This window comes from Rutilus rutilus (genome assembly GCF_951802725.1).
Source record: "Rutilus rutilus genome assembly, chromosome: 10".
Lineage (NCBI taxonomy): Eukaryota > Metazoa > Chordata > Actinopteri > Cypriniformes > Leuciscidae > Rutilus > Rutilus rutilus.
In genome coordinates, this window is record NC_140215.1 from 15,730,529 (window position 1) to 15,752,890 (window position 22,362).

Here is a 22,362-nt window from a genome sequence, read left to right on the forward strand (position 1 = left end):
AAATTTTTTGCCAAATAATAACAAAGTGCCGTAGAAGGTAAAACTATTTGCTTCACAAACTAGTTTGTTTGATTATGGACTGTTTTTGTACAGCTAAAATAACTGGAAGCAGATGACACCTGAAGCCTTGCACATTCAAGTTAAAAATGGCTGTGCACGCATTTGTGTTAAAAAAAGGTGGATAGACCGTAGTGTTACCATTATATATTTGTCTGAAGTATATTGTTTTTTAGTTTCAGGCTCAACACAGAGAATCAGATTAAGGAGGAGTTTATGAAACTTTTAAAAACAAACTTTCAAAGTTTGTGAAAGAATCAGTAAGGATAGCTAAACTGAGGAAGGAAGAACAGCTGAAGAGTCAGACAGTGAATGAGAAGATGGACACAGAGATTCCCTCTGTTTCAGACACTATCAGAGCCATAGAGGAGGAGATTAAATCTGAAGATACTTTATTCCTTAAAGTATGAAGCATGTTTATTTACTTACAGCAGATTGATTTTACTGGAGACAAATGCAAGCAAGTTTTAAAAATGAACTCAGGTTACATTGTATGATCTGCAATGTTACAGAACTATGATGCAGCTATGAAAAGGTTTGTGTTGTTTGGCAGGGGTGGAATCTGGCTGGTGGGGCATTTCTGTGGTGAATATAAAGCACATGTACCACCACAATCACCTACTCTCCTCCCGGTGAAAGAGAAACTGCAGAGGATCAGAGTTAATCTGGACTGGGACAGTGGAAAACTGTCTTTCTCTGACCCTCTTACTGACACACAGTTTTTGTTTAGTAATTAAAAGATTATTTCCACTTTTTGGTGTTGGCTGTAACTTTTCACCTTTGGTTATCTTACCTAAATTAATTTTGCTAAAATGTTGCCCTCTTCTATTGGAGCTCTCTCACCCTCATCAACTGTCAGGTATTCCTCATTTAGGGGTCACAATTGTGTCAAAACGGACCAAAGACAATAAGCATACATTTATTAAATAAAAAATAAGGAATGTACTATTTTATCTTTCTATAATATTTTTTCTTTAATAAATTGTATTTTGATTGAATTTCATGGTACTATACATTATTCTCTAAATTATTCACCATTTGTTTCTATATAAAATAATACAAATATTAGAAAAATCTTTTTCATATTATTATCAATTAATGCAAGTTTTTTTGTTTTTTTTACCAATGCATTTAAGAGGGATTTGTGCCATCTGGTGGAAGAAATAAAGAAAATCTTGTCCAATACTACTGTATAGCCATAAGTATATGCATTCCCTAGTTTTCAGATATAGTTACTTTTAATAGGTTTTCCAGTTGCATATTCTATATATTTAGACAGTATGGAGGAATAGTTTATCATGGCTGATTTGTATATTATATCCCAGAAAATCGCTTTTGTATTTTCGGTTTTGCCATTCATTTCTTTGGCAGTCATTTTTTACTTTGAATAGAGTGGTACAGGTATGTCATCATTTTGTAGACCAAAATGCAGAAACAGTAAACGCACTTACTGTTCCATCTTCCACAAGCCAATGTTTTTTTTTTTATGGGATTTTGGTTGAAATACGGTCTGTGGTGAACACAAGCTCAAGACACTTTCATGTTTTATACGACATACAAAAATACATCCGTATTATCCCCCTCTGGGATTTTTTAAAAGTTGTTTCGTGTCTTGAAAAAGGCAGCTGCTAACAAGTGTCTAAATGGGACTACAGAGACTGTCGGGCACATTAAACATCATCACGTATAATTGTGCTCTTATAAACTATTCTAACTCAAACTTTCTGGGAAAATGTTTTTAGATATAAACTGAAAGAGTTGTTGGAAGCTTAGAATTGAATCGAATAATTGTGAATCAAATGAATGTGAATCGAATCCAATGTGAATCGAATCCAATGTGAATCGAATCCAATGTGAATCAAATGTGAGTCGAATCCAATGTGAATCGAATCCAATGTAAATCCAATGTGAATCGAATGTGAGTCGAATCCAATGTAAATCGAATGTGAGTCGAATCCAATGTAAATTGAATCCAATGTGAATCCAATGTGAATCCAATGTGAGTCCAATGTGAGTCGAATCCAATGTGAATCCAATGTGAATCGAATCCAATGTGAATCAAATGTGAATCCAATGTGAGTCGAATCCAATGTGAATCCAATCCAATGTGAATCCAATGTAAATCGAATCCAATGTGAATCCAATGTGAATCGAATCCAATGTGAATCCAATGTGAATCGAATCCAATGCGAATCCAATGTGAATCCAATGTGAGTCGAATAGAAATGTGAATCCAATGTAAATCGAATCAAATGTGAATCCAATGTGAATCAAATCCAGTGTGAATCCAATGTGAATCGAATCCAATGTGAATCGAATGTGAATCGAATCGAATGTGAATCGAATCGAATGTGAATCGAATGTGAATCGAATGTGAATCAAATGTGAATTGAATGAATATGAATAAAATCCAATGTGAATCGAATTAATTGGAGTTAATTTCTTTTTTTTTTCTTTTATAAACTATTATCTTTATAGTTTAGAATACATAATAACAGATATTATATGTACAAAGTCCTCCATCACCTCAGCCATGTAAGAATTCAGACATGAAGAGATCGAGGATTTAAAAAAATGAAATCAAAGAGCTAAAAGAAGATTTACAATATTAGCGCAGATTCAGGATAAAAAAAAGAGAGAGAGCTGAAAGAATGGAAAAGTAATGAAATCTAGTAATACCACAGCAATTATTCTCAGTACTTAACATGGGTTCTCAACAGTTTGCTTGTGGACTCTCTTCTTCTTTTGTATATTATATCATAGCCTGTTTGAATACTTGATTCTGATTGATTGGAAGGCATTAAAACAATGAATGCACAGATAGTTACAGTCAGTTTAAACACCATTCTAAATGAATGTGCTGCCTTTACTGTAGCACACACACATATACAGTCACTCTCACACAGAATCGTATTTTTAAGTAACAAGATATTAACATTGCTGTTTCTGAAGTAATTAAACTGACAGCTTCATTAGAGTGATGCTGCACAGATGCAGGTAATTCACACATACACACAATATCTCTTTCTCTCTCCCTCGTTTATTCATTCAAATAAACGTAATCCAACAAGGCTAATTTATTTATGTGCCCGAATGCTGAGTGTGCAGAATGCCAGATCTAATGACCCGTTGCAAAAAAAAAAAACTCAAATTGTGCTCCACAAACATTAAGGACAGTTTTAACTTAACGTTTTAACAGCTGTGTATTACACAATTTCAGTGCACTTCACAGAGGCAACCCGCTTCACGTCAGGTGGTTCTTTGCTTCCACCTTGTTCATTAAAATCATGTAATGCACACCTAGCCATGGATTAGCCCTTACTTATGTGAAGGGTTATAGGTTACACAAAGTATTAAATGAAGGGGGACAATAACTGTGGAACACATATATTCAATATACTGTTTTCCAATAATTTTTTTTGAAGGTTAGAATTTTGAAGGAAAGACCGAGAGGATAAAGAGGCCAATATTTGTGGAGGGCGCTGTACAGTATTTAAAAATGATTGTGTCTTTCTGTTTTTTTTTCCAGAAATGCATGCATGTTATTGTGCAAGTTGCGTAGACTGTCAATGGAGGGACAGAAAGCTCTCAGATTTCATCAAAAAAGATCTTCATTTGTGTTCCAAAGATGAACGAAAGTCTAATAGGTTTGGAACGACATAAGGGCGAGTAATTAATGACAGAATTTCATTTTTGGGTGAACTAACCCTTTAACTTATTTTACCTGGAGTGTTCAAAGCCATAAATAATGCTGACCAATTTGCCACAATAAATTAACTGTAAATAGTACGAATACTTTCCACAAACACTTGGTGACACCAAGTTAATTTTAAGAGATTAACTTGTAGATTAATTTTAAGCATACTATATGCATGTGGTGAAGCGTGTAACTGAAACTTGAGAGTTTCTCTGATTCTTTTTGTTTGTTTGTTTTTTCAGGTACATCCAAAATAGTGTTTCCACATCTGAGATAAAGGCAGTTATAAGAACCAAGTGGAATAACGTGGATAAGCTCTTCAAAAAACGAAACCTCTCAGAATAATATGATGGAAGAAATACACATGATTGTATGAGTTGTAAATAAACACTTTAAAGGTATAGTGGAGGATTTTCTTTTTCCGGGTGGATCATCAAGACTATTGGTCCTCCTAAAGGCCTCATTATACTTCTGCGTCGGACCTACGCCGGAGCCTATACGCCGTAGGCAACGTGTTGGTTTTAATTTATACTTCTGTGTTGTTGTCCGCGTTGACGCGTACCTAGGGAGCATGTGAAACCCCGAGGGAGGGGTTCTGGCAGACCAATCACAGCGCTTGTGTCCGCGTAGAATTGACGCGTTGTTACATTTTTGGAGAGGTGCACGTCAGGGTACGCCGTAGGGTACGCGCTACACACAGCCTACGACGTAGCTACGGCGGCAGTTCGACGCAGAAGCATAAAACAGGCTTAAGTGTCAATCATGTTTACGTAAGGCCGTCGTACGATTCACACGATGGCCTGCGCTCAAAACACAGGTTGGGCTTTCCACTGATGCCTCAGTCGCGAAGTTTCTACTTGACAGGTAAAGATTGGCATGCTATTTGGAGAAATCCATTTAAAATCACTGCTAGTAAAAGTTAATGTAAGCTATGATTAGCTCGTGCATGCTCTCTCGTGCACACGTTTAATAGGCGTTCCATCTCGGGAGCAGGTAGAGTGTTGCGCATGTGCATTTTTTCAAAAAGTGGAGAGGGCGGTTCTTTTCTAAAATTCGGGAAAATCCTCCGCTATACCTTTAAATGCATTGTCGAACTCTCAGCCTGTTATTTGAAGTAAAAAAAAAAAAAAGTAAAATAACATTTATTGTTGCATTTCAGTTTGAGACATCCACTGTTGTTTTGTACCTTCATTCATTATATTGCAGATGTGTGAAAATAAAACTTATTCTGGATATTATGGTTGTATTTCAATGGTATTATACAGCATTTTATTAGTATTGCACTTCGGTAGTATTGTAATTATACTTTAGTTGTATTATGTATTGCAGTAGGCCTAGCCTACTACCGCAGTTATATTGCAGCATTATTGCAGTAATACTTCAGCTGTAATGCAGTTGTATATATATAAATTGAATAGTTTAATAGTATAATAGAATATGTACTGCAATAAAACTGCAGTTGTACTCCAGTAAAACTAAATATTATTATAGGCTACTGAAATATTGACGTTTTTTCGTGTCCAAAAAAAAATGCATTTTTCTACATGTAACAAAAACTGCAGTAGCCTAGTCTTTTGTAAAGGTAGCTAAACGATGACATTTTTTTTTTTTTTCTCTAGGTGAACTATCCCTGTAGGCTATTCTATGCGTGTGCAGGGACAAAGCTTTCTCCTTCTTTCATTCCTTCTTTCATTTGTTGTCCATTTTGATGGCATTTTCCATCCATATATCGATATATTTTAACTCAGGGACAAAAAGGACCAACAACCGCCCACTTAGACCGGAAGAAATCATGTGACCGACATGTAAAGCGACCAATCACGGTTCGCTTTTAAAACTACTGTTCGTTTTTAGGGGCGGGTAAATCTGAAATCGCTGATAATAATGGCTCAGGAGTCTCCGCGAAACGTTGTACAGGCCAAACCGAAGAAAGTGGAAAATGGCTGTTTGCTTTGTGGTAGGGACTTCTATCCAAGCAAATGTAACAAGCATCGACTCTATCACGGACACAAGTCTGAAAACAAAGCGGAATATACGGTTGTGTTGGAGGACTTAGTTGGCAAACTTCAGGACACGACTCTGGCCGTCTGCGGCATATGCAGAACTCTGTTATTGAGGTACGATCGCGTGTCCAAAGACGCAGAGAGAATAAAATGGCTTATTAAGGATACGTGGAAGAAGATGAGAGAGAAACGATGTGCGGAGTCAACTCCTTCACTGGAAGTGAAGAGACGACGAGAACTGATGGACACAGCAGCTTATGATGAAGACAACAACATTGCATCCATCCCACTACATTCCACTGACACCGCTTCAGCAGCCAAGGTAACGTTCTTTATCTGATCTTTGGAAACACAACGACCAATGATGACTTGTATTTTAGGAAAAAAATTCTATTTGCTTTAAATAAGACTATTTTGAATGTACTGTTTTTGTTTTGTTTTCTGACGCCATATAAAAAATGCTAAGAAAGAAAACTTTCTGGAAATATTCCTACAAAACGTTGTGGTAATGTATTACGTGAAATTATTTTTTATCCGAAACACGTTAAATACTTTTTGTATTGTTTAATGTAAGTTATGTTCTAAATTGCGTGATTCGTGTTTGCATCTAACTGAACTGGGACATATATAATTACAATAAATACCATTCAAAAAATCTGTAGCGAGGAAATAAAAGTTCAACTGAATAATATTGCTCGTCGGGATGTCAAGGGACCGTGTGATCCCAGTCAACAATTTGATCTCTCAGTGATCTTACCATGAGCTCCCAGGATACTCATGATGTGGTCACAATATGAGGTCACAGCGAGCTAAAAGTGTAACTTCACAGCGCACTCATACTGTGAGCTCGCCATGTAAGACCACTGTGATGTCATTGTGTTAAACTCTCATTCTGTTCGTTTAGTGTGAGTTCACTGTGATCTCAAATGTATCTGATATTGGTATTAATGGTATTAATTCAGCCTGGTGTTGGCATTTGAGACAAATATTTCTATTTGACGGATGCATTCAGATTCAGGTGTTGGTTTGGTGACTCCTTTTCACTTAACCTCTATTTATTTTTCCCCTTGAAAAGACTTGACGCATCCTGAAACACAGAGAGCAATATATCAATGCAATCAGTTGTAAAATCAGCTGGTGTGGTTACTAAAGCCATGGTGATTCCACACCTGAGCTGGCAAGATGGCTGGTTCACATGTACCTGGCCATGTGCCAGTGCTCTGTTAACACCGGGCCAGGCCACAGTGCATATTGGCATTATAACATCATATGATCATATGAACAAATCCTGCCGTATCTATGTTTTTTCAGTGTTGAGAAACGGGAAGTATAATGTCCCCCCGGTGACCGACATTTGAACTGCCTCCTCTTAACCTGCTCAACATTTTGAATTCACAATGAGCTCACATATTAATCACACTGATCATCGCATGATCTCACGTGTTGACTCGGATGGCAATTACCCTATGATATAAAATAATTGCTGAATCTGTTTTGATCAGGTTCTTTGACCCAAATATAAGTTTAATTTATTCGATATACAGTAGCTGAAAACAGACATTTTCATATTAACCTGTTCTGTTTTTTTGTTTTTTGTTTTCAGGAGAAACTCAAAACTGCATTAAAACCACTGCAGGAAAGGCTGAGAATATTTCAGGAGTTTCAAAAGACTTCACTTCAAACTGCAGAACATATAAAGGTGAGTATTTACTATGGTATAAAGTTGTGAAGCACCCCATCTTTGTAAAATACATGTTTATGTTAGAATATAGTCATTCATTCATCCAAAATGTCAATGGTTTCAGTTTCAGGCTCAATATACAGAGAAATGGATCAAGGACGAGTTTGTGAAACTTCGCCAAAGTTTATGTAATGAAGAGGCGGCCAGGAAAAAAGCACTGAAAGAGGAAGAAGAGCAAAAGAGTCAGATGATGAGGAAGAAGATTGAGAAGATGAGCAGAGAGTTGTCATCTCTTTCTGCCACAATCACAGCTATAGAGGAGGAGATGAACGCTGAAGATGCTTTATTCCTTCAAGTATGAAGCACGTTTATGTACTTTACGAAAAAGGCAAATATGCCCTTTTTAAAAAAGTGTTAATTTATTTCATCTGTATTTCTGTTATTACAGAACTATGAGGCCACTATGAAAAGGTTTGTACTATTTTTTTCCTGTTTCTCTGTTGTTCTGAACTCAAACCTACAGCATCACTGACTCCTGAACGTTTTTCCAGAGTTTCCCAGTGTAGACTGCCGGATCCAGAGAAAATTTCTGGAGTGCTGATCAATGTGCCAAAACACCTGAGTAACCTGAAGTTCACTGTGTTACAGAAGATGCAGAAAAGTGTTGAATACAGTGAGTACAGAACACAACAATGAATTCAGCCCCATCATAAGAGTAATTTGTCTTGATTCATGTTTGTGTGTCTTTCTCTTGCTTCAGCTCCTGTGACATTTGACCCCAACACTGCTCACTGTAATCTCATCCTATCTGATGATCTGACCAGTGTGACATACAGCGATGAGGAACAGACACTTCCTGATAACCCAGAGAGATTCGACATGTTTGCGTGTGTTCTTGGCTCAGAGGGCTTTGACTCAGGGTCTCACTGCTGGGATGTTGAGGTCGGAGACAGTACGGGCTGGTTCCTCGGAGTGATGAATGAATCCGCTCAAAGGAGGAATAAAATATTCTCAAGGAGTGGAATTTGGCTGGTGGGGCATTTCTGTGGTGAATATAAAGCACATGTACCACCACAATCACCAACTCTCCTCCCGGTGAAAGAGAAACTGCAGAGGATCAGAGTTCATCTGGACTGGGACAGTGGAAAACTGTCATTCTCTGACCCTCTTACTGACACACACATATACTCTTTTACACACACGTTTACTGAAAGACTATTTCCATTTTTCGGTGTTGGCTGTAATATTTCTCCTCTGCTCATCTTACCAGTAAATTTCTCAGTAAAAAAAGACTCACTTTAGATCTTAGAAGTTTTATGAAATGCTTAATTTTATTTATTTATTTTTTCATTTAATTGACTGGGCTGATGATGTATGTCATATATAAATGATTCAACTACGGGGCTGGTGAATGCTTGAATCTGATTCTAAGAGCGAGAGATTCTTGAACGTTCTAAGGTGTGCAATCAAGGAGACGCGAGGCTAAAGTAGTTCCAGGCAGGTATTGACCGCATAACATATCTATATCACTTTGCCAAATGATTTTAGTTATTTCAAAGGTTTTTCAGCCTATAAAAGCAACAACAACAAAAAAAACTACAAGGACACTGACCAAGCAAATAAACATTGTAAACATATCTCATTTTATTATGCATTTATTATTATGGAAAAGCACATACTCCTGCTCTCTCTTCCTCTCAAACGCACACACATTCAGTACGGACACACAGAAATGTTGTCAGTGCTGCTCTGGCAATTTTATCAGTAAAATATTTTAACAACTTAAAAGTTGCACAATATTTCTCACCGACATTGACAAAAACCTGACAAATGTCTTGAAATACATCATCTGAACAAAGTTTTGAGTTGTGGTAACCATAGTATAAGCAGAATAATTGACTCCGGGCAGTTGAATTATTAGAAAAATAATGCACACCCGCTGTTTAACGGCTACTCCGCTTTTTCTAATAATTCAACAGCCCAGAGTCAATTATTCCTTACATAAAAGAAATGCTCAGTGACCTCTTGATTCTAAGACTATTAAAAGGCATTTATATATTTAATATTACTTTGACCTTTTAAATGCAAGAGCGTAAATGGTGGTATTTTGTGTAACTAGGTGCAGTTGTCCCCCAAAATGCTGATACAATCAAGGCATGGAAATATAAATGTAAATAATTATTTCAAATCCAAATTTGTGCAGTAGGTGGCAGTAGAGAGTTTCTCAATATATTCTATTACCCATTACATGTTTGGGTTTATCAAACAAACAGCAAGTTTCACAATGCGTTTACATTATGCTTCACAGCTTGATTACAGTCAGTGGGTTCATCAACTGGGGTCGTAATTTAGGATTACTATAGCTATAACTTGTTGCACGTTATATGAAAGTCCATCTCCTTGGTCTTATTGCCACAACGTTTCTTTTCCCACTTCTGCCTCGTATCCAACTCACTTTGTCTCAGTGGAGATCTGCAGTAGAGGGGTGCTGATCTCGCTGGACTGATAACTGCTGGTGACTTTCAGCAGGCAGCTGAGCAGCATGTCTTTGGCCCGTGCCGTCTCCATGTTCTGTTCACGGCTCAGCTGGAGGGTCATTTGGTCCAGGCTGGTCTGCAGTAGCTCAGAGGCCATGACCGGCCTTGTCGCCGTGGGTCCCTCGGTCAGGTACTCCCTGTACAGCTCCAGAAGCTTCTGTTCCAGGTAGCCGTTGAGCTGTGAGTTAGAGAGGGGCCGGCCGAACTGCAGAAGAGAGGGCCGTTCACGCCCGCTTTCTTCCCTCCAGCGCCTCGAGCTCCTGTACTCATGGACAAGAGGAGGCAGGAGGGAGGGTGAGGGGACATCTCCAGACAGAAGAAAGGGCCCAGCCTGGGGGTCCTGAATGTGATTGCCCTGTACGTCCCCTGCACTGGGGCTGAGCGGCAGCACCTGACCACCAGCAATGTGTAAATCGTTGTAATGCTGACAGATGCTGTGGCAGCTCGAAGGCACTAAAAATGCCTCTGTTTCTATGGTGTCTGCCTGCCTGGGGATGTCCACACTTAGGGCGGGTTGCCGTCCTGTCGCAGGGGCGGTAGACGAAAGGTGAGCTTCGCTCTGCTGGGTCTTTGTCCGGGTCTTATTAGCGTGAGTCTCTATAGGTGAGAGGACAGGGGTTTGTGCTGAGAGGGGATAAGTCAGCGGAGACGATGATGGTGCTGTGACCGTGTCACATGTAGGAGGATTTACACACTCAGGTTCAGCTTCGAACACCAAACACCACAGCTTACCTTCACACAGCATCTACCGTACACATACACAGAAGTTAAAGTGGACATCAGTTCACACTAAACCGTTTAGAAAAGGAGTCTCAAACTCAAATGATCTATTGTTGTTTGGGGTCAGTAAAGAAATAAATGAATTCATACTTTTATTGAGCAAGGATGCATTAAATTGATCAAAAGTGACAGTAAAGACTTTTACATTGTTACAAAAAAGAACTTTTCTTAAATAAATGCTGTTCTTTTGAGCTTTCTATTCGATGATTCATGAAAAAAAAATGGATCACTGTTTCCACAAAAATATTATCAAAATGTTTTATATTAGAATGATTTCGGAAGGATCATGTGACACTGAAGACTGGAGTAATGATGCTGAAAATTCAGTTTTGACATCACAGAAATAAACCGCATTTTAAAACATATTAAAATAGAAAACAGTTATTATAAATTGTAATAATATTTCAAAATGTATTTATACGATCAAATAAATGCAGCCTTGGTCAGCAAGATATTTGTGTCTATAACATAAAAAAACCGTACAGATCCCAAACTTTTGAACAGTACTAGTGCATACTTAAAAAAAGAATAAAAATAAATGTAATTAAAACACAATACAAACTAAAACTAAATAAATGACTTTATATAAATATATTTAAGGATAAACTATTAACACTTGAGGGGCCATTTGAAATATCAAAGTTAAATGTGGCCCATGGGCCAGTAGTTTGAGAGCCCAACAATGTAATAGTATTGTCCACCTCACATCACCCAGATTACCCTAGATAGAAAGTTCCTTAAAGCTTACCTTTTTTTTCTACTGAAGAATCTCTGGTTATTGAGCTGAGGTGGTTCTGTGTGGTTCTGTCTCCGAGTCTCTGCAGTATTTAAGCACTGCTGTGTAGAGTTTTATTTCATTGTAAGTGAAAGTCGTGCTATAGTTCATCAGTTTTATGCTCCAGTAAGGGAGGAAGTGAAAGTGCCACAGCATCTCAGACGAGCACACCCAATTGTCTTTGCTGTGTTCCCCCTAGATTTTCCTATTTTAGGAAGAGGGGGTCGTGGGTAATTTCCCTAATGGAGAGGATATTAACTTTAAATATATATAAACATAAAAGCTATAGCAGTTATATATATTTTTTTTTCTGGTGAATAAAAAACTCTGTGCTAATAAGAGATGACCATGGTCCTGTTGTGGGTATTTATTGGCACATTGTTGTAATCTGTATTTTTTTTCTCTTAAACTCTCACACTTCATGCAGCTGTTATATGTTGCAGTTTCATTAGAATGAAAACTAATGTCTATTTCTTCTAACATCAGTGTTTGCACCTGCAGCTATTTGGATTCTTATGTAACAGTTAATCTTCATTTCCTCATTGAAACCAAATAATCCAATTCCAGTGTAATTGAAACCACTTTTAGACGCGTCATGTGTAGATTGAGCACACCTCTAGCACTAGTTAATCTGCGAAAGGGTTGGTGACAAAATGCTGCATCACCTCCATTCATTATTCATGTGATCATCTGTCTATCTGTGGTAAAAAGAAAGATTACATCAAGCAACAAACAAATGAACAAGCACAAACTCAACACATTTCTATACTGTGTTTAGGTTTTATGCATTCGGCTATTTCTCACAATATTCTCACAGTATGCACTTAACATATAAGGCACATAAATAACTGTATTTTTAGTCTGTGTCTGTGAATTAATCAGTATGTATTACTTTTAGACAAACAGAAATTCTGATCACAAAGTCAGTCAAATTTTCTGCCATTATAAGGTGTATAGCGACCTGAGAGTGCCATGCCATTGAATGAATAGTTTTTTGCATATTAGTTTACTATTGTGCTTTAATCTATTTCAAACAACCCACCCAAAAACAGCATGTAAAAAGCAAAAAACCTGGTAGCTGTACATGTTGTTTCCAGTCTTAGAGGGTGGTTCTTGACCAGAATAAGGTGCAGTCTATACCAACTGTATGCTAAGGTGTTAATTTTTTTTTTTTAAACCCATTTAATTAAAAGGGTCAGAGAAAGGGCTAAAAAAGAAATAACTAAAATGATGACTATATAATATATAACCTAGGGGAAAAAAATAATAAACTCTCTATGGTGACCAGACAGCTCCCAGAATCCACCCAATACCTCTCCAGAAACTTTAGCCGCCCCATCGTAGTGGCTCTAGCTCAAGTGTTTGACTCATTAGTTGAATATGAACACATGGATCTTCCCAAGCACCACACTGTTAAAAAAAAAAAAAGAAGAAGAAAAAAGGAGTTGCTGCCTTAAGTTTTAAAGTACAATCACCTTGGATGTTTAAGTCATTTCAACTTAAATTACATTAATATGACTTAAACCAAATGAGTTGAATCGTATAACTACCTTATAAAAAAAAAGTTGAAAATTGCTTAACTTATATTGATGAGTTAAAGTAATGCAAAAACACATGTTGTCATAACTTGATTTTGTTTTTGTTTTTTTTACAATTGAATATAATTGAATATATCCAGATTGTCAGGAAACAGGAAACGTTCTTTTGTTGTTTCCATCATATCAACCTAAAACTAACATATTTAGCATGGGAACCTTGAATTGGGTAGAAATTGGGTTCTTTTTTTTATATTAAAAAGAAGTTTGTATTAATACCCCTACTTTCCTTATGTGGGTCAAATACAAGTTTATTTTTCATTTTATATATAATATATATAAAAAACGACTTGACCTACATCTTTTTTTCTCACGCACCTATCACCTGCAAGTGTTTGCGCTCTGATATATATAGCCTATATATAATATATATTCAGTTACATAGTCAATGTTAAATGTTCCGATTTATAGGATATTTAGAAGGAAAGTAATTTAGTAGATCTTTTATTGGCGATTTACATTATGATAACACTTCACCCGCAACGTCCTAAAAATTAAGTGAACACATACATTGTGATTAAATAATTTATGCATAAGAACATTTATTTAATGTTATCCAACGCATCATAGGGCTAACTGTGATGGCCAGCACATGTGTGGGTAGCCCAATATGTCCAAGCTTGGTTCATTATTAATTTGTTAGTGTCGAGTTACAAGCGCGCCGTTGCTATGGCTGTGTTAGAAACCTACCATGTCTTCTTTACGGCTGAGAAATGGTCATCACCATCGCCTGTAATGTGTCCTTTATGCGTTTGGCTCAAAACAGGAGTTCAGCACCATGGACAAGATCAACCAACAAACTCTTGGATCTGAATTTCATGAAGAAGATATAAAGTAAGTTTTCGCGCATGGTGCAAAGTGGAGAGGGATGTGGAGAAACAGAACAGGCTGACCGTCATCAGTAAAATCATTAGGCTATATAGAACCCGATTACTAAAGCAAGATAATAAGTCATTTATTTTACTAATTTTACGCTACTAACAGTATAAAGTGTCTTGATCAGGGGCACAATGATGATAGAACCCTCGTGTGGTTTGAACCAGCATCCTTTCAGTCGTCGGCCCGGATATTTAACCTCTAAACGACAGCACCCGGACACCGACTGTGATGTTTAAGAAAATCAACGCAGTTTTCCGTCCGAACCATCTTGGGCCTCGCTCACGGGACAGGTTCAGGTCTAATGAGGATTACCACAGCGCGTGCACCGTGAAACTGGTCCGGAGCACGTCGATGCTCGTGGTCGGGGAGAGCAGTCGCGCGCAGCAGGACTCCACACTGAAGAGGAGCGTGAGCGCCGTGAGTGTCCATTCCAGCACGGCCCTTTACTACTACCAGAGTCGAGAGGACCGAGTATGGCTCTATTCCCAGAACCAGAACTGCTTAGAGTACTTACAGGAACTGGTAGCGCTCAGGCGTCAATACACCAAGAGCATCAATGACCTCAACAACAGCGAGCGGAAAGAGACCGTGTCCCGCAAGAAGAACCCTGCACCTCGGCCACCGCAAAACAGAGCTGCACAGGTGAGATGCAACATGGCAAGGTTTATGTATGTTGAGTATGTTTAAGCCTTACGGAAGAAGTAGTGAACATTATTAAAGGGCAAAGTAAGGTAAGTTGTGAAATCTATAGCCTATTAAAGGGCCATAAACGTGTTCTTCATTTTTTCATCTGCGTTAAAATATGAAGATGCCTTTTTTTTTTAAAGTTCAATCTTAGTTTGCATTATTTAGTTAAAGATATTCTCATAATGTAACCATGAGAAGGTTTAATATTCAGAATATTTCACTAGGGATTAGGAGAATGTTGCTCCTGCTTTGTGAATGCTATAGGTTTAATTTTGTAAGGAAAATCTTTGATAATTCAGTTTGAAAAGTGGGATTGTGTGAACAGGCTTTTAATTTTAAGGAGGTACAGTAGTTTTAGTTTGATCCTTTATCAGTAGTTCTAAGAATAACAACAACCTTGATGAAACCTATGCTAAGGAAATACTGTTTGAATCAGCAATGCAACTTATCATAACACACACATCATCTTTTGTATTTCAAAGACTTCACGGCCTGAACCTTCTGCTCCACCAATCCCAAATGAGGAAGACACTCTCCAGTTCTTTGATGCAGTCATTGCAAGCTGTGACCCAGAACCCAGTCGAAAACCACATGTGGACAACGGGCATGCAGATGTGGACTTCATAGGTGTGTATGGAACTTTACATAAGACTGTCTTTACATTCAAATTCTAGAATACTCCAAAGTACTCTAAAGGAAGATGGAGTTGCGGGATGTTGTACTTTATAGATCTTAAAAAAGTATATTTTACTTTTATATAGTACTTTGTTTTTTCCCTTAATGGTTCAGCCAATGTTTTTTTTGTTTTGTTTCATGTTTGATTCTATCCCTCCTCCAATTTTAATGTTTTCTAGTGGCAACCAGTACCAGTGAGCATGACCTTCACTCGAACTGGGTGCTTCGGGACCCTCGTCGAATCTCCATGACGGAGTCACAGCCCAAGAATTCAGATATCAGTCACGGGCAAGCAGCCCAGCGGAAGGGACACATGGGAAGCACAGGCAGCAGGAGATGTCTGCAACGAAACCCTATCCACCTGCCAAAAGTGGTAGAGAGTGCCTTTCAGACTCTGCGCTTCAAACCCAAGCTCAAGAAGAAAGACTAGCTGCTTAATCAACACCACTGTTTGTGCTCAGAGGACAACTGAATGCTCACTGTTGTGTGATCAAGAAGTTGGGCCTGGTAGAGGACGTGAGCTCTATGACATGTCAGTGCTTACTCACTGCCCAAGCTTCATAAATAATCCACAGCAGATTAGAATCTCTTTTTCAGTAGCTCTCCATAGCAAACGCTTAAGGCAATCAGCAGAGCGTAAGCATTCTGCTTGACGTGGAACAATCATCCTACGCACTGATTCCAGATAGAGCAACTGGAATTTCCTTATCACTATATCTCAGATCTGAGGATCACCTATCTGATGAACCAGTCAGATAACCAGACGTATGAATGATCCAAAACACATCAAGGCCAGGGGGCCAGCTATTTACTGCCTAGTTACGATAGGTGAGAAGACTTTATTAGCCAAACGCATAACTAAAACAATTTGACAACTAAGACAACATTAACAGTAACACTTTTTTACTGCAGTCTTTCTTTGTATGACATCCCTCAAACTGGTAGTAGGTGCTTTTCGTTGGTAGGTTTGTACTTTTTTTTTTATGATTGTTTATGATGATTTGTGATTATCTGCAAGTATATCAATTACCCAGAAAAGAATGCTAAATCGTTTTAACTACATGAACTAGTTTAAGTTATGTATTTCTACTATTGAGACTGTTGTTTTTAGCATTAAAACCTATAAAGAGGAACTAGACACACGTGTTTGAACCCAGGGCTAAATAGGTCAGGTTTCTTTTTTTGAAAAAAGGAAGCAGGAATCGGGGATTACCCTTTCAGACTATAAAAACTAAGCTCAAAATACCAACACCACACCAGGTGCAATGAGTGTTTATCAATAATAGAGAATAAAGTTGAAGGAAGTTATCCTACATTATGGGCCAAAGAGAATTTGTTATATTACATTACATACACTACTGTTTAAATATCTGGGGTTAGTAAGTTTTTTTATATATATATAAATAATTTAATGCTATATTTAGAATTGTATTAAATTGATAAAAAGTGACAATAAAGGTTACATTATTACAACAAATTGCCATTTCAAATAAATGCTGTTATTTTGAACTTTTTATTCATAAATAAAATCCTGAAAAAACACAAAAATATTTAGCAGCACAACTGTTTTCAACAATGAGAATATGAAAAAAATGTTTCTTTAGCAGCAAATCAGCATATTATAAGGATCATGTGACACTGAAGACTGGAGTAATGGCTGCTAAAAATTCAGATTTGCATTACAGGAATAAATTACATTTTAAAATATATTAAAATGTAAATTGTAATACTTTTTCCGCTATATTACGGTTACCTTTATTTTTTTCCAATCAAATAAACAGTCTTGGTGACGATAAGAGACTTTCAAATACATAAACAAATCTTACCGACCACAAACTTTTGAACTGTATTGTATATCATTATCATATATCGTATTGTATATCACAGCACATGGTGAGAAGCCAAAAAAAATGAAATGGAGCAGAATTTATTCTCTAATCATTTTATTAACAAAAATGTTTTGACACTCACACTAACACTCAGTTCTTCTCTTGTTTGACTTTGGGACTGAAGAACGCTGCCATGCTCTTCATCCCAGTTTTGTCTACTTTGGCAAGACTCTTCTGAGCTGCAGTCATCTTCTTTGGTGGCTGAGATAACATAGACCATATTTAAAATATTACAAGTATCAAAACTGTAGTACAGTAGCTAAAATTAATCAGAAAACATACATTTACAACCAATAATATTTGAAGCATGAATAGCTGAATGATTTTTTTAGGCATAGACAGAGAGAAAAAGATAGTTTAGCAGTAGTGCGTCATTCATTTTCTTTCAATGTTTGCATCATTAATCCCATCACCACATTGTTTGTTATTCTAACTCACTTTTCGTGCAAAATCGCCACTGTTGAACTTGGTGTAATCTTCTCCGGCCTCTACTGGTTTATCTGACAGTTTCCGTTTCTATCAAATGCAAGACAGCAGTCAGAAAAACCTGGCCACCAAAAGATCTTTTTGAATCAAAGTGAACTGCTACACCCATTCCACTAACTGCATTCAGAAACAAAGCATTGATGATGCTTCCTGAAGCAATGACAAAAGCTGACTGAGTTTGAGAAGAAATAGAAATCAGAAAACAAATCACAACACAATTACAAGCAGATATGGTTAACATTGCATAAAATCAAATAAAGCGAGACCATACATAATTTAAATATAAAAATTCAAGCATGGCGGTAACATGCAAATATTTGGTCATTCAAGCAGTAAGATTACCTTAGAAGGTGGCTCTGTCTCTTTAGGGCTGGATATCTCTGGCAACCTTGTAACATGAGAGACTAAATGTGACTATGTAAAAATATGACAAATATGAATACCTATGACAAGGTAAAAATGTGAATGACAGTCTGGCAATAACCTGTACAAGTTTGTAAGGTTATGTGAACGATGAGTGCATGAAAACACATGTATGTGTACATACTGCAAATACTTGAGGAGATCTTTGCTCAGGTCTTCACTAATGTACTCTGATATGAGACCATGTGCGTAACGGAGGTAGTCCTCTAAAAGGATAACAAATACCATTATATTAGCAACACAATGCATACAAGCATGATCCGTCTCTATTTATTCATCCTTTTTTACCTTCAGTAGCATTTTCCTGTTTGACTCTGACAAATGTGCTGGACTTCACTCCTCCACCCACAGATATGTTGCTCTTTTTGAGTGTGCTTACTGTCCGCTGAACCTGAAAGAATTTTTCTAAATTATTTTCAAATAGGGTTAAGGTTAGGATGAAAATTCTTATTATTGAAATTAGGGCTGTCACAAATTATTATTTTGGTAACTGAGTAATCAGTCGATTATTTTGACGAGTAATCGAGTATCAGTTATTTTTGTGGCAATAAAAATATACCTAAGCAAAGACCTAAGCCTTTAAAATGACTTAAAATACATATATAATAACAATGAGGCAATACTATTTGGTTCAAATAAAGTATCAAAAGCAAGTGAACATATGGTTTTATAGAACAAAATAATCATCTTATAAATGCTACAGCCACTGTAATTTCATGAAAAAGAATGTGGACATCAAAACATGCAAACTCAGAGCGAGGGTTTAAACATTTATTTTGAAATAGCGATGGAGAGTTTGCATATTTAGAAACATATTGATGTATTCTCCTGTGTTAGCTTAAAGGTATAGCGGAGGATTTTCCCGAATTTTAGAAAAGAACCGCCCTCTCCACTTTTTGAAAAAATGCACATGCTCCCGAGAGGGAACGCCTATTAAACGTGTGCACGAGAGAGCATGCACGAGCTAATCATAGCTTACATTAACTTTTACTAGCAGTGATTTTAAATGGATTTCTCCAAATAGCATGCCAAACTTTACCTGTCAAGTAGAAACTTCGCGACTGAGGCGTCAGTGGGAAGCCCAACCTGTGTTTTGAGCGCACGCCATCGTGTGAATCGTGTGCACGAGCACGTACGACGGCCTTACGTAAACATATCACCAGAATGATTGACACTTAGGAGGACCAATAGTCTTGATGATCCACCCGGAAAAAGAAAATCCTCCGCTATACCTTTAACTTACAAATCTGCTGAAATGGCGCTCTCACATTGTGTTCTCAGATGAACATTATAAGCAACCCAAACTCACAGCATATATTTATTTATATATATATTAAAATATATTTATTTAACCGAATCACAGTCTTTGTGAATTCAAAATTAGCACTATGCTATAGTATGGTTTTTACATTTTGTAGCCTTAGAAAACGGTCTAATAATGCGGTTCATGGATTCTCGTCTGTGAAATGCGCCACTACGGTATATTGCCGGATACTCAACATAGGTAAATTTTTTTAAATCGAGTACTCGAATTTAATCGAGGAACCGTGACAGCCCTAATCAAAATGGGGTTTTATATCATAAAAGTTCAAAATTGCTTGAACCTTTTTCTTAAGCCACTCCAAGGTCTTCTCATGGTTATATCTGTGAAACTTCTGTCCACCACCCTCTGAAAAACAGGATTCAATTTATATATGTGGCACAATATTTTGACATCATACTGTATCTGTACATGATCTGGCACTATATACATGCCTAGTACAGACTCACACACCTTTCTCATCAGCCACATGATGAAGGGAGTCCACTCCCTGTTTGCATTGCAGAAGTCTTGTGCATCCAGGGTAATCCTCATCCATCACCATCTGCTTCACCAGTTGGAACTTTCCCTACGAGAAGAGTGCTAGCATTACTCGTGAAGCTCATGTGAACAACAGACTGACTTTTACTATCATATTTGCATTTCAACTAATCGTTTACCTCGGTGGCGACACTGCTAATGTATGGCAAAAGCAGAAATAAAGGATCAATGGAAGTCACATACAGCAGTCTACCATCTGAGGACACACAGGAATAGAAGAGCTGTTAGTTCACTTAAATGGCATCAGCAATTTACTAGACAACTAACGTTAGTACAATCACATGTTGAATGGATAGTTCACTTTCTGTAAGGTGAGCTTACCTCTTTGCACTGTCTGTCCAATAAACCAAGATCGAAAGTCTTCAGAAAAGGCTTTAACTTCATAAACACTGATATCACCACCGCTAAATAGGTACAGTGAAGAACTTCCTGCACTCACAATGACAGAACTGTCAGCCAGTTTCAGTTTATTTAGCTGATAGACAGGATGACTAAATTATATATCCACCAAACTGTCAGTTGCAGTTGATTAAATTGTTATTGTAACACTAAAAGCCACCTGTAGCAGGATTCTTTAGTTTGATGAAGGATGGATCACTGTCTTCGGATCTGCCTGTGTCCAGTGCTGAATCTGAAAGTGAAGGAAGGGTCAGCACATGCCACAAAACTCAATTAAATATCGATTTATCAACTGCATAACAGAACTGCATGTAGATGTAGGTGGGCTAAAAGGTAACTTACACTCACGCCAACGTTTACATTAATAATGTACATTTTTTATAATAATAAAGCCACAGAAAAAAAAAGATGTGCACTGAAAACTATGTAAACAACTTTTCTCAAAGTAACGTTACAAGTGTGTAGCATGGAACACAGTGTAAATTTAGTAAATGTACGTTACCTGGAGCAATGACAACCCAGCTGTCGTTGTCGGTGTGCGCAGAGCGTTTCTTTTTAGTGGTCATTTCAAGGATTGAGTTAAAACGTTAAACTGTAACAAACGGTTTTCTGATGTGTATAATGTAAACGCGCAAGGCCGGTGAGTGAGTAGATGTTCTGCCTCTAGAAAAATGGCGGCAAATATTTGTGTACCGTTCAAATAGGTGTGTGAAACATACAAGATTTATGTTTCATAAATATAACATAATAGCCTGGCTGTGCAATATAATATATTTCTCAAAATTAAGTAAAAAATTAATATTTTTCTAAATGTCTAACAAATGTGAAGACAGAACAACACCTCATTTGAAATTGCATCTACACAGCCACCCCTCTCTCAAAATGGTACAGTCTTCCAGAATTCCTTAAAGATATAGTAGCACATTTTTACGCATCATTAAAAACACAGTTGTAAGATATTTCTCGATATTCTTCACATAGGCTATTTTGTAATTATTTTGTATATGTCATTTGTAATATGCTATTTATTTAAAAGTCATCTGTCTGTCGCATAACTACTGATTTACAATCTATGTAATCTATAGCCTTAAAATGACTAAATTATATAAATGCATAATTTTACCGTTTGTACTCTGGAACAAAACAGAAGACAAAAAATAGTTTATGTATAAAGAACATAAATTAATCTGTTTAACTTTGGGTACAGCCTTCTGTTTTTTCTGTGTAAACTATTATAATTTAAAATGTCTTATAAATGTTGAGAAAACTTAAACTAAATTAATAAATAAAGAAATTAGTGACAATATAATGTCATGATTTTGACTAAATCAAATAAAAAAAATAACAAAAAAGTGAAAATATTTTGTTTCTACATTGTTTAAGGCAGGTTAGGAGGTGTGGCATGTTAACCCTGTGTGAAAACCCTTTAGCCTACCACCTTTTGTATTCCCAGTCAAAAATGACCGGCCTTATAAAAATTGCTTGTAAACCACTCGTTATGCAATATTTTCACCAAATATTGGATTCAATCTTTTTCATCAACATGTTTTGTTTCAGTTAGGACAACTAGCTTTTGTATTTATTTTTGGAACTGATTGATCATTTGCACCTCAGTTTCGAGTGAAAAAACGTTTTATATGTGGATACTTTTGTCAATATTCATCAAAATCTGGTTAAGATTGCACAGTTTATCGCACTAGTGTGCTTTAATATTAAACCAGGAAGTTTGTTTTAAAATGCTTTTATTTTGTACAAAATGGCAAAGTCACACTTTGACTAAAAAATGACTAGCCTACAAAAAAATTGCTATATATATATATATATATATATATATATAAAAAACACTTGTTTTCTTTCAATTAGGACCGGTTTTGTATTGTTTTTTTTATTTTTTTATTTAACTGATTTGTATAGGCCTCATTGATCTGAGGATAAAGT

At 36.9% G+C, this 22,362-nt stretch overlaps 4 protein-coding genes across 6 annotated transcripts; 2 read left to right on the forward strand and 2 right to left on the reverse strand.

Moving 5' to 3' along the window:
- The first annotated feature begins 5,633 nt into the window (after window positions 1–5,633).
- On the forward strand, window positions 5,634–8,910 carry LOC311297815 (E3 ubiquitin-protein ligase TRIM35-like). Its single transcript, XM_084420266.1, has 6 exons — window positions 5,634–6,079; window positions 7,361–7,456; window positions 7,563–7,793; window positions 7,887–7,909; window positions 7,990–8,111; window positions 8,199–8,910. Exons 1-6 carry the CDS (start codon window positions 5,639–5,641, stop codon window positions 8,738–8,740), a joined length of 1,455 nt encoding a protein of 484 aa, XP_084276392.1. The 5' UTR covers window positions 5,634–5,638; the 3' UTR covers window positions 8,741–8,910.
- Window positions 8,911–9,060: 150 nt separating this feature from the next.
- LOC311297816 (TLR adapter interacting with SLC15A4 on the lysosome) lies at window positions 9,061–11,696 on the reverse strand. Of its 2 annotated transcripts, XR_014628882.1 has the most exons (3): window positions 11,504–11,696; window positions 9,440–10,720; window positions 9,061–9,337 (listed from the first exon to the last, which is right to left on the reverse strand). XR_014628882.1 is itself a non-coding variant. In XM_084420267.1 (2 exons), exon 2 carries the CDS (start codon window positions 10,718–10,720, stop codon window positions 9,890–9,892), a length of 831 nt encoding a protein of 276 aa, XP_084276393.1. In that variant the 5' UTR covers window positions 11,504–11,696; the 3' UTR covers window positions 9,061–9,889. The 2 variants fall into 2 exon arrangements, 1 of the variants encoding a protein (XP_084276393.1); XM_084420267.1 differs by having other exon boundaries at window positions 9,061–10,720.
- Window positions 11,697–14,230: 2,534 nt separating this feature from the next.
- Window positions 14,231–16,733, forward strand: c9h13orf42 (chromosome 9 C13orf42 homolog). Its single transcript, XM_084420624.1, has 3 exons — window positions 14,231–14,646; window positions 15,174–15,318; window positions 15,546–16,733. Exons 1-3 carry the CDS (start codon window positions 14,233–14,235, stop codon window positions 15,794–15,796), a joined length of 810 nt encoding a protein of 269 aa, XP_084276750.1. The 5' UTR covers window positions 14,231–14,232; the 3' UTR covers window positions 15,797–16,733.
- A 537-nt stretch (window positions 16,734–17,270) lies between these two features.
- Window positions 17,271–21,303, reverse strand: rnaseh2b (ribonuclease H2, subunit B). 2 transcript variants are annotated; one of them, XM_084420625.1, is made up of 11 exons: window positions 20,927–21,303; window positions 20,585–20,656; window positions 20,347–20,454; window positions 20,145–20,221; window positions 19,939–20,053; window positions 19,769–19,833; window positions 18,453–18,555; window positions 18,289–18,370; window positions 18,084–18,129; window positions 17,694–17,771; window positions 17,274–17,456 (listed from the first exon to the last, which is right to left on the reverse strand). In XM_084420625.1, exons 1-11 carry the CDS (start codon window positions 20,988–20,990, stop codon window positions 17,346–17,348), a joined length of 921 nt encoding a protein of 306 aa, XP_084276751.1. In that variant the 5' UTR covers window positions 20,991–21,303; the 3' UTR covers window positions 17,274–17,345. The 2 variants fall into 2 exon arrangements, with proteins under 2 accessions (XP_084276752.1, XP_084276751.1); XM_084420626.1 differs by lacking the exon at window positions 17,694–17,771 and having other exon boundaries at window positions 17,271–17,456; window positions 20,927–21,112.
- Between the last annotated feature and the right edge of the window lie 1,059 nt (window positions 21,304–22,362).

What these genes read in the sequence shown, in the direction of transcription:
- LOC311297815 (XM_084420266.1), top strand. Translation starts at nt 5,639, where the DNA reads ATGGCTCAGGAGTCTCCGCGAAACGTTGTACAGGCCAAACCGAAGAAA. An exon ending in AAACTGCAGAACATATAAAG is followed by an intron (nt 7,457 to 7,562) that starts GTGAGTATTTAC and finishes CAATGGTTTCAG; the next exon opens with TTTCAGGCTCAATATACAGA. An exon ending in TATGAGGCCACTATGAAAAG is followed by an intron (nt 7,910 to 7,989) that starts GTTTGTACTATT and finishes ACGTTTTTCCAG; the next exon opens with AGTTTCCCAGTGTAGACTGC.
- LOC311297816 (XM_084420267.1), bottom strand. Translation starts at nt 10,720, where the DNA reads ATGCTGTGTGAAGGTAAGCTGTGGTGTTTGGTGTTCGAAGCTGAACCT.
- c9h13orf42 (XM_084420624.1), top strand. Translation starts at nt 14,233, where the DNA reads ATGTTTAAGAAAATCAACGCAGTTTTCCGTCCGAACCATCTTGGGCCT. An exon ending in CGCAAAACAGAGCTGCACAG is followed by an intron (nt 14,647 to 15,173) that starts GTGAGATGCAAC and finishes TGTATTTCAAAG; the next exon opens with ACTTCACGGCCTGAACCTTC. An exon ending in TGCAGATGTGGACTTCATAG is followed by an intron (nt 15,319 to 15,545) that starts GTGTGTATGGAA and finishes AATGTTTTCTAG; the next exon opens with TGGCAACCAGTACCAGTGAG.
- rnaseh2b (XM_084420625.1), bottom strand. Translation starts at nt 20,990, where the DNA reads ATGACCACTAAAAAGAAACGCTCTGCGCACACCGACAACGACAGCTGG. An exon ending in CTGGGTTGTCATTGCTCCAG is followed by an intron (nt 20,657 to 20,926) that starts GTAACGTACATT and finishes CTTCACTTTCAG; the next exon opens with ATTCAGCACTGGACACAGGC. An exon ending in TTAGCAGTGTCGCCACCGAG is followed by an intron (nt 20,054 to 20,144) that starts GTAAACGATTAG and finishes CTCTTCTCGTAG; the next exon opens with GGAAAGTTCCAACTGGTGAA.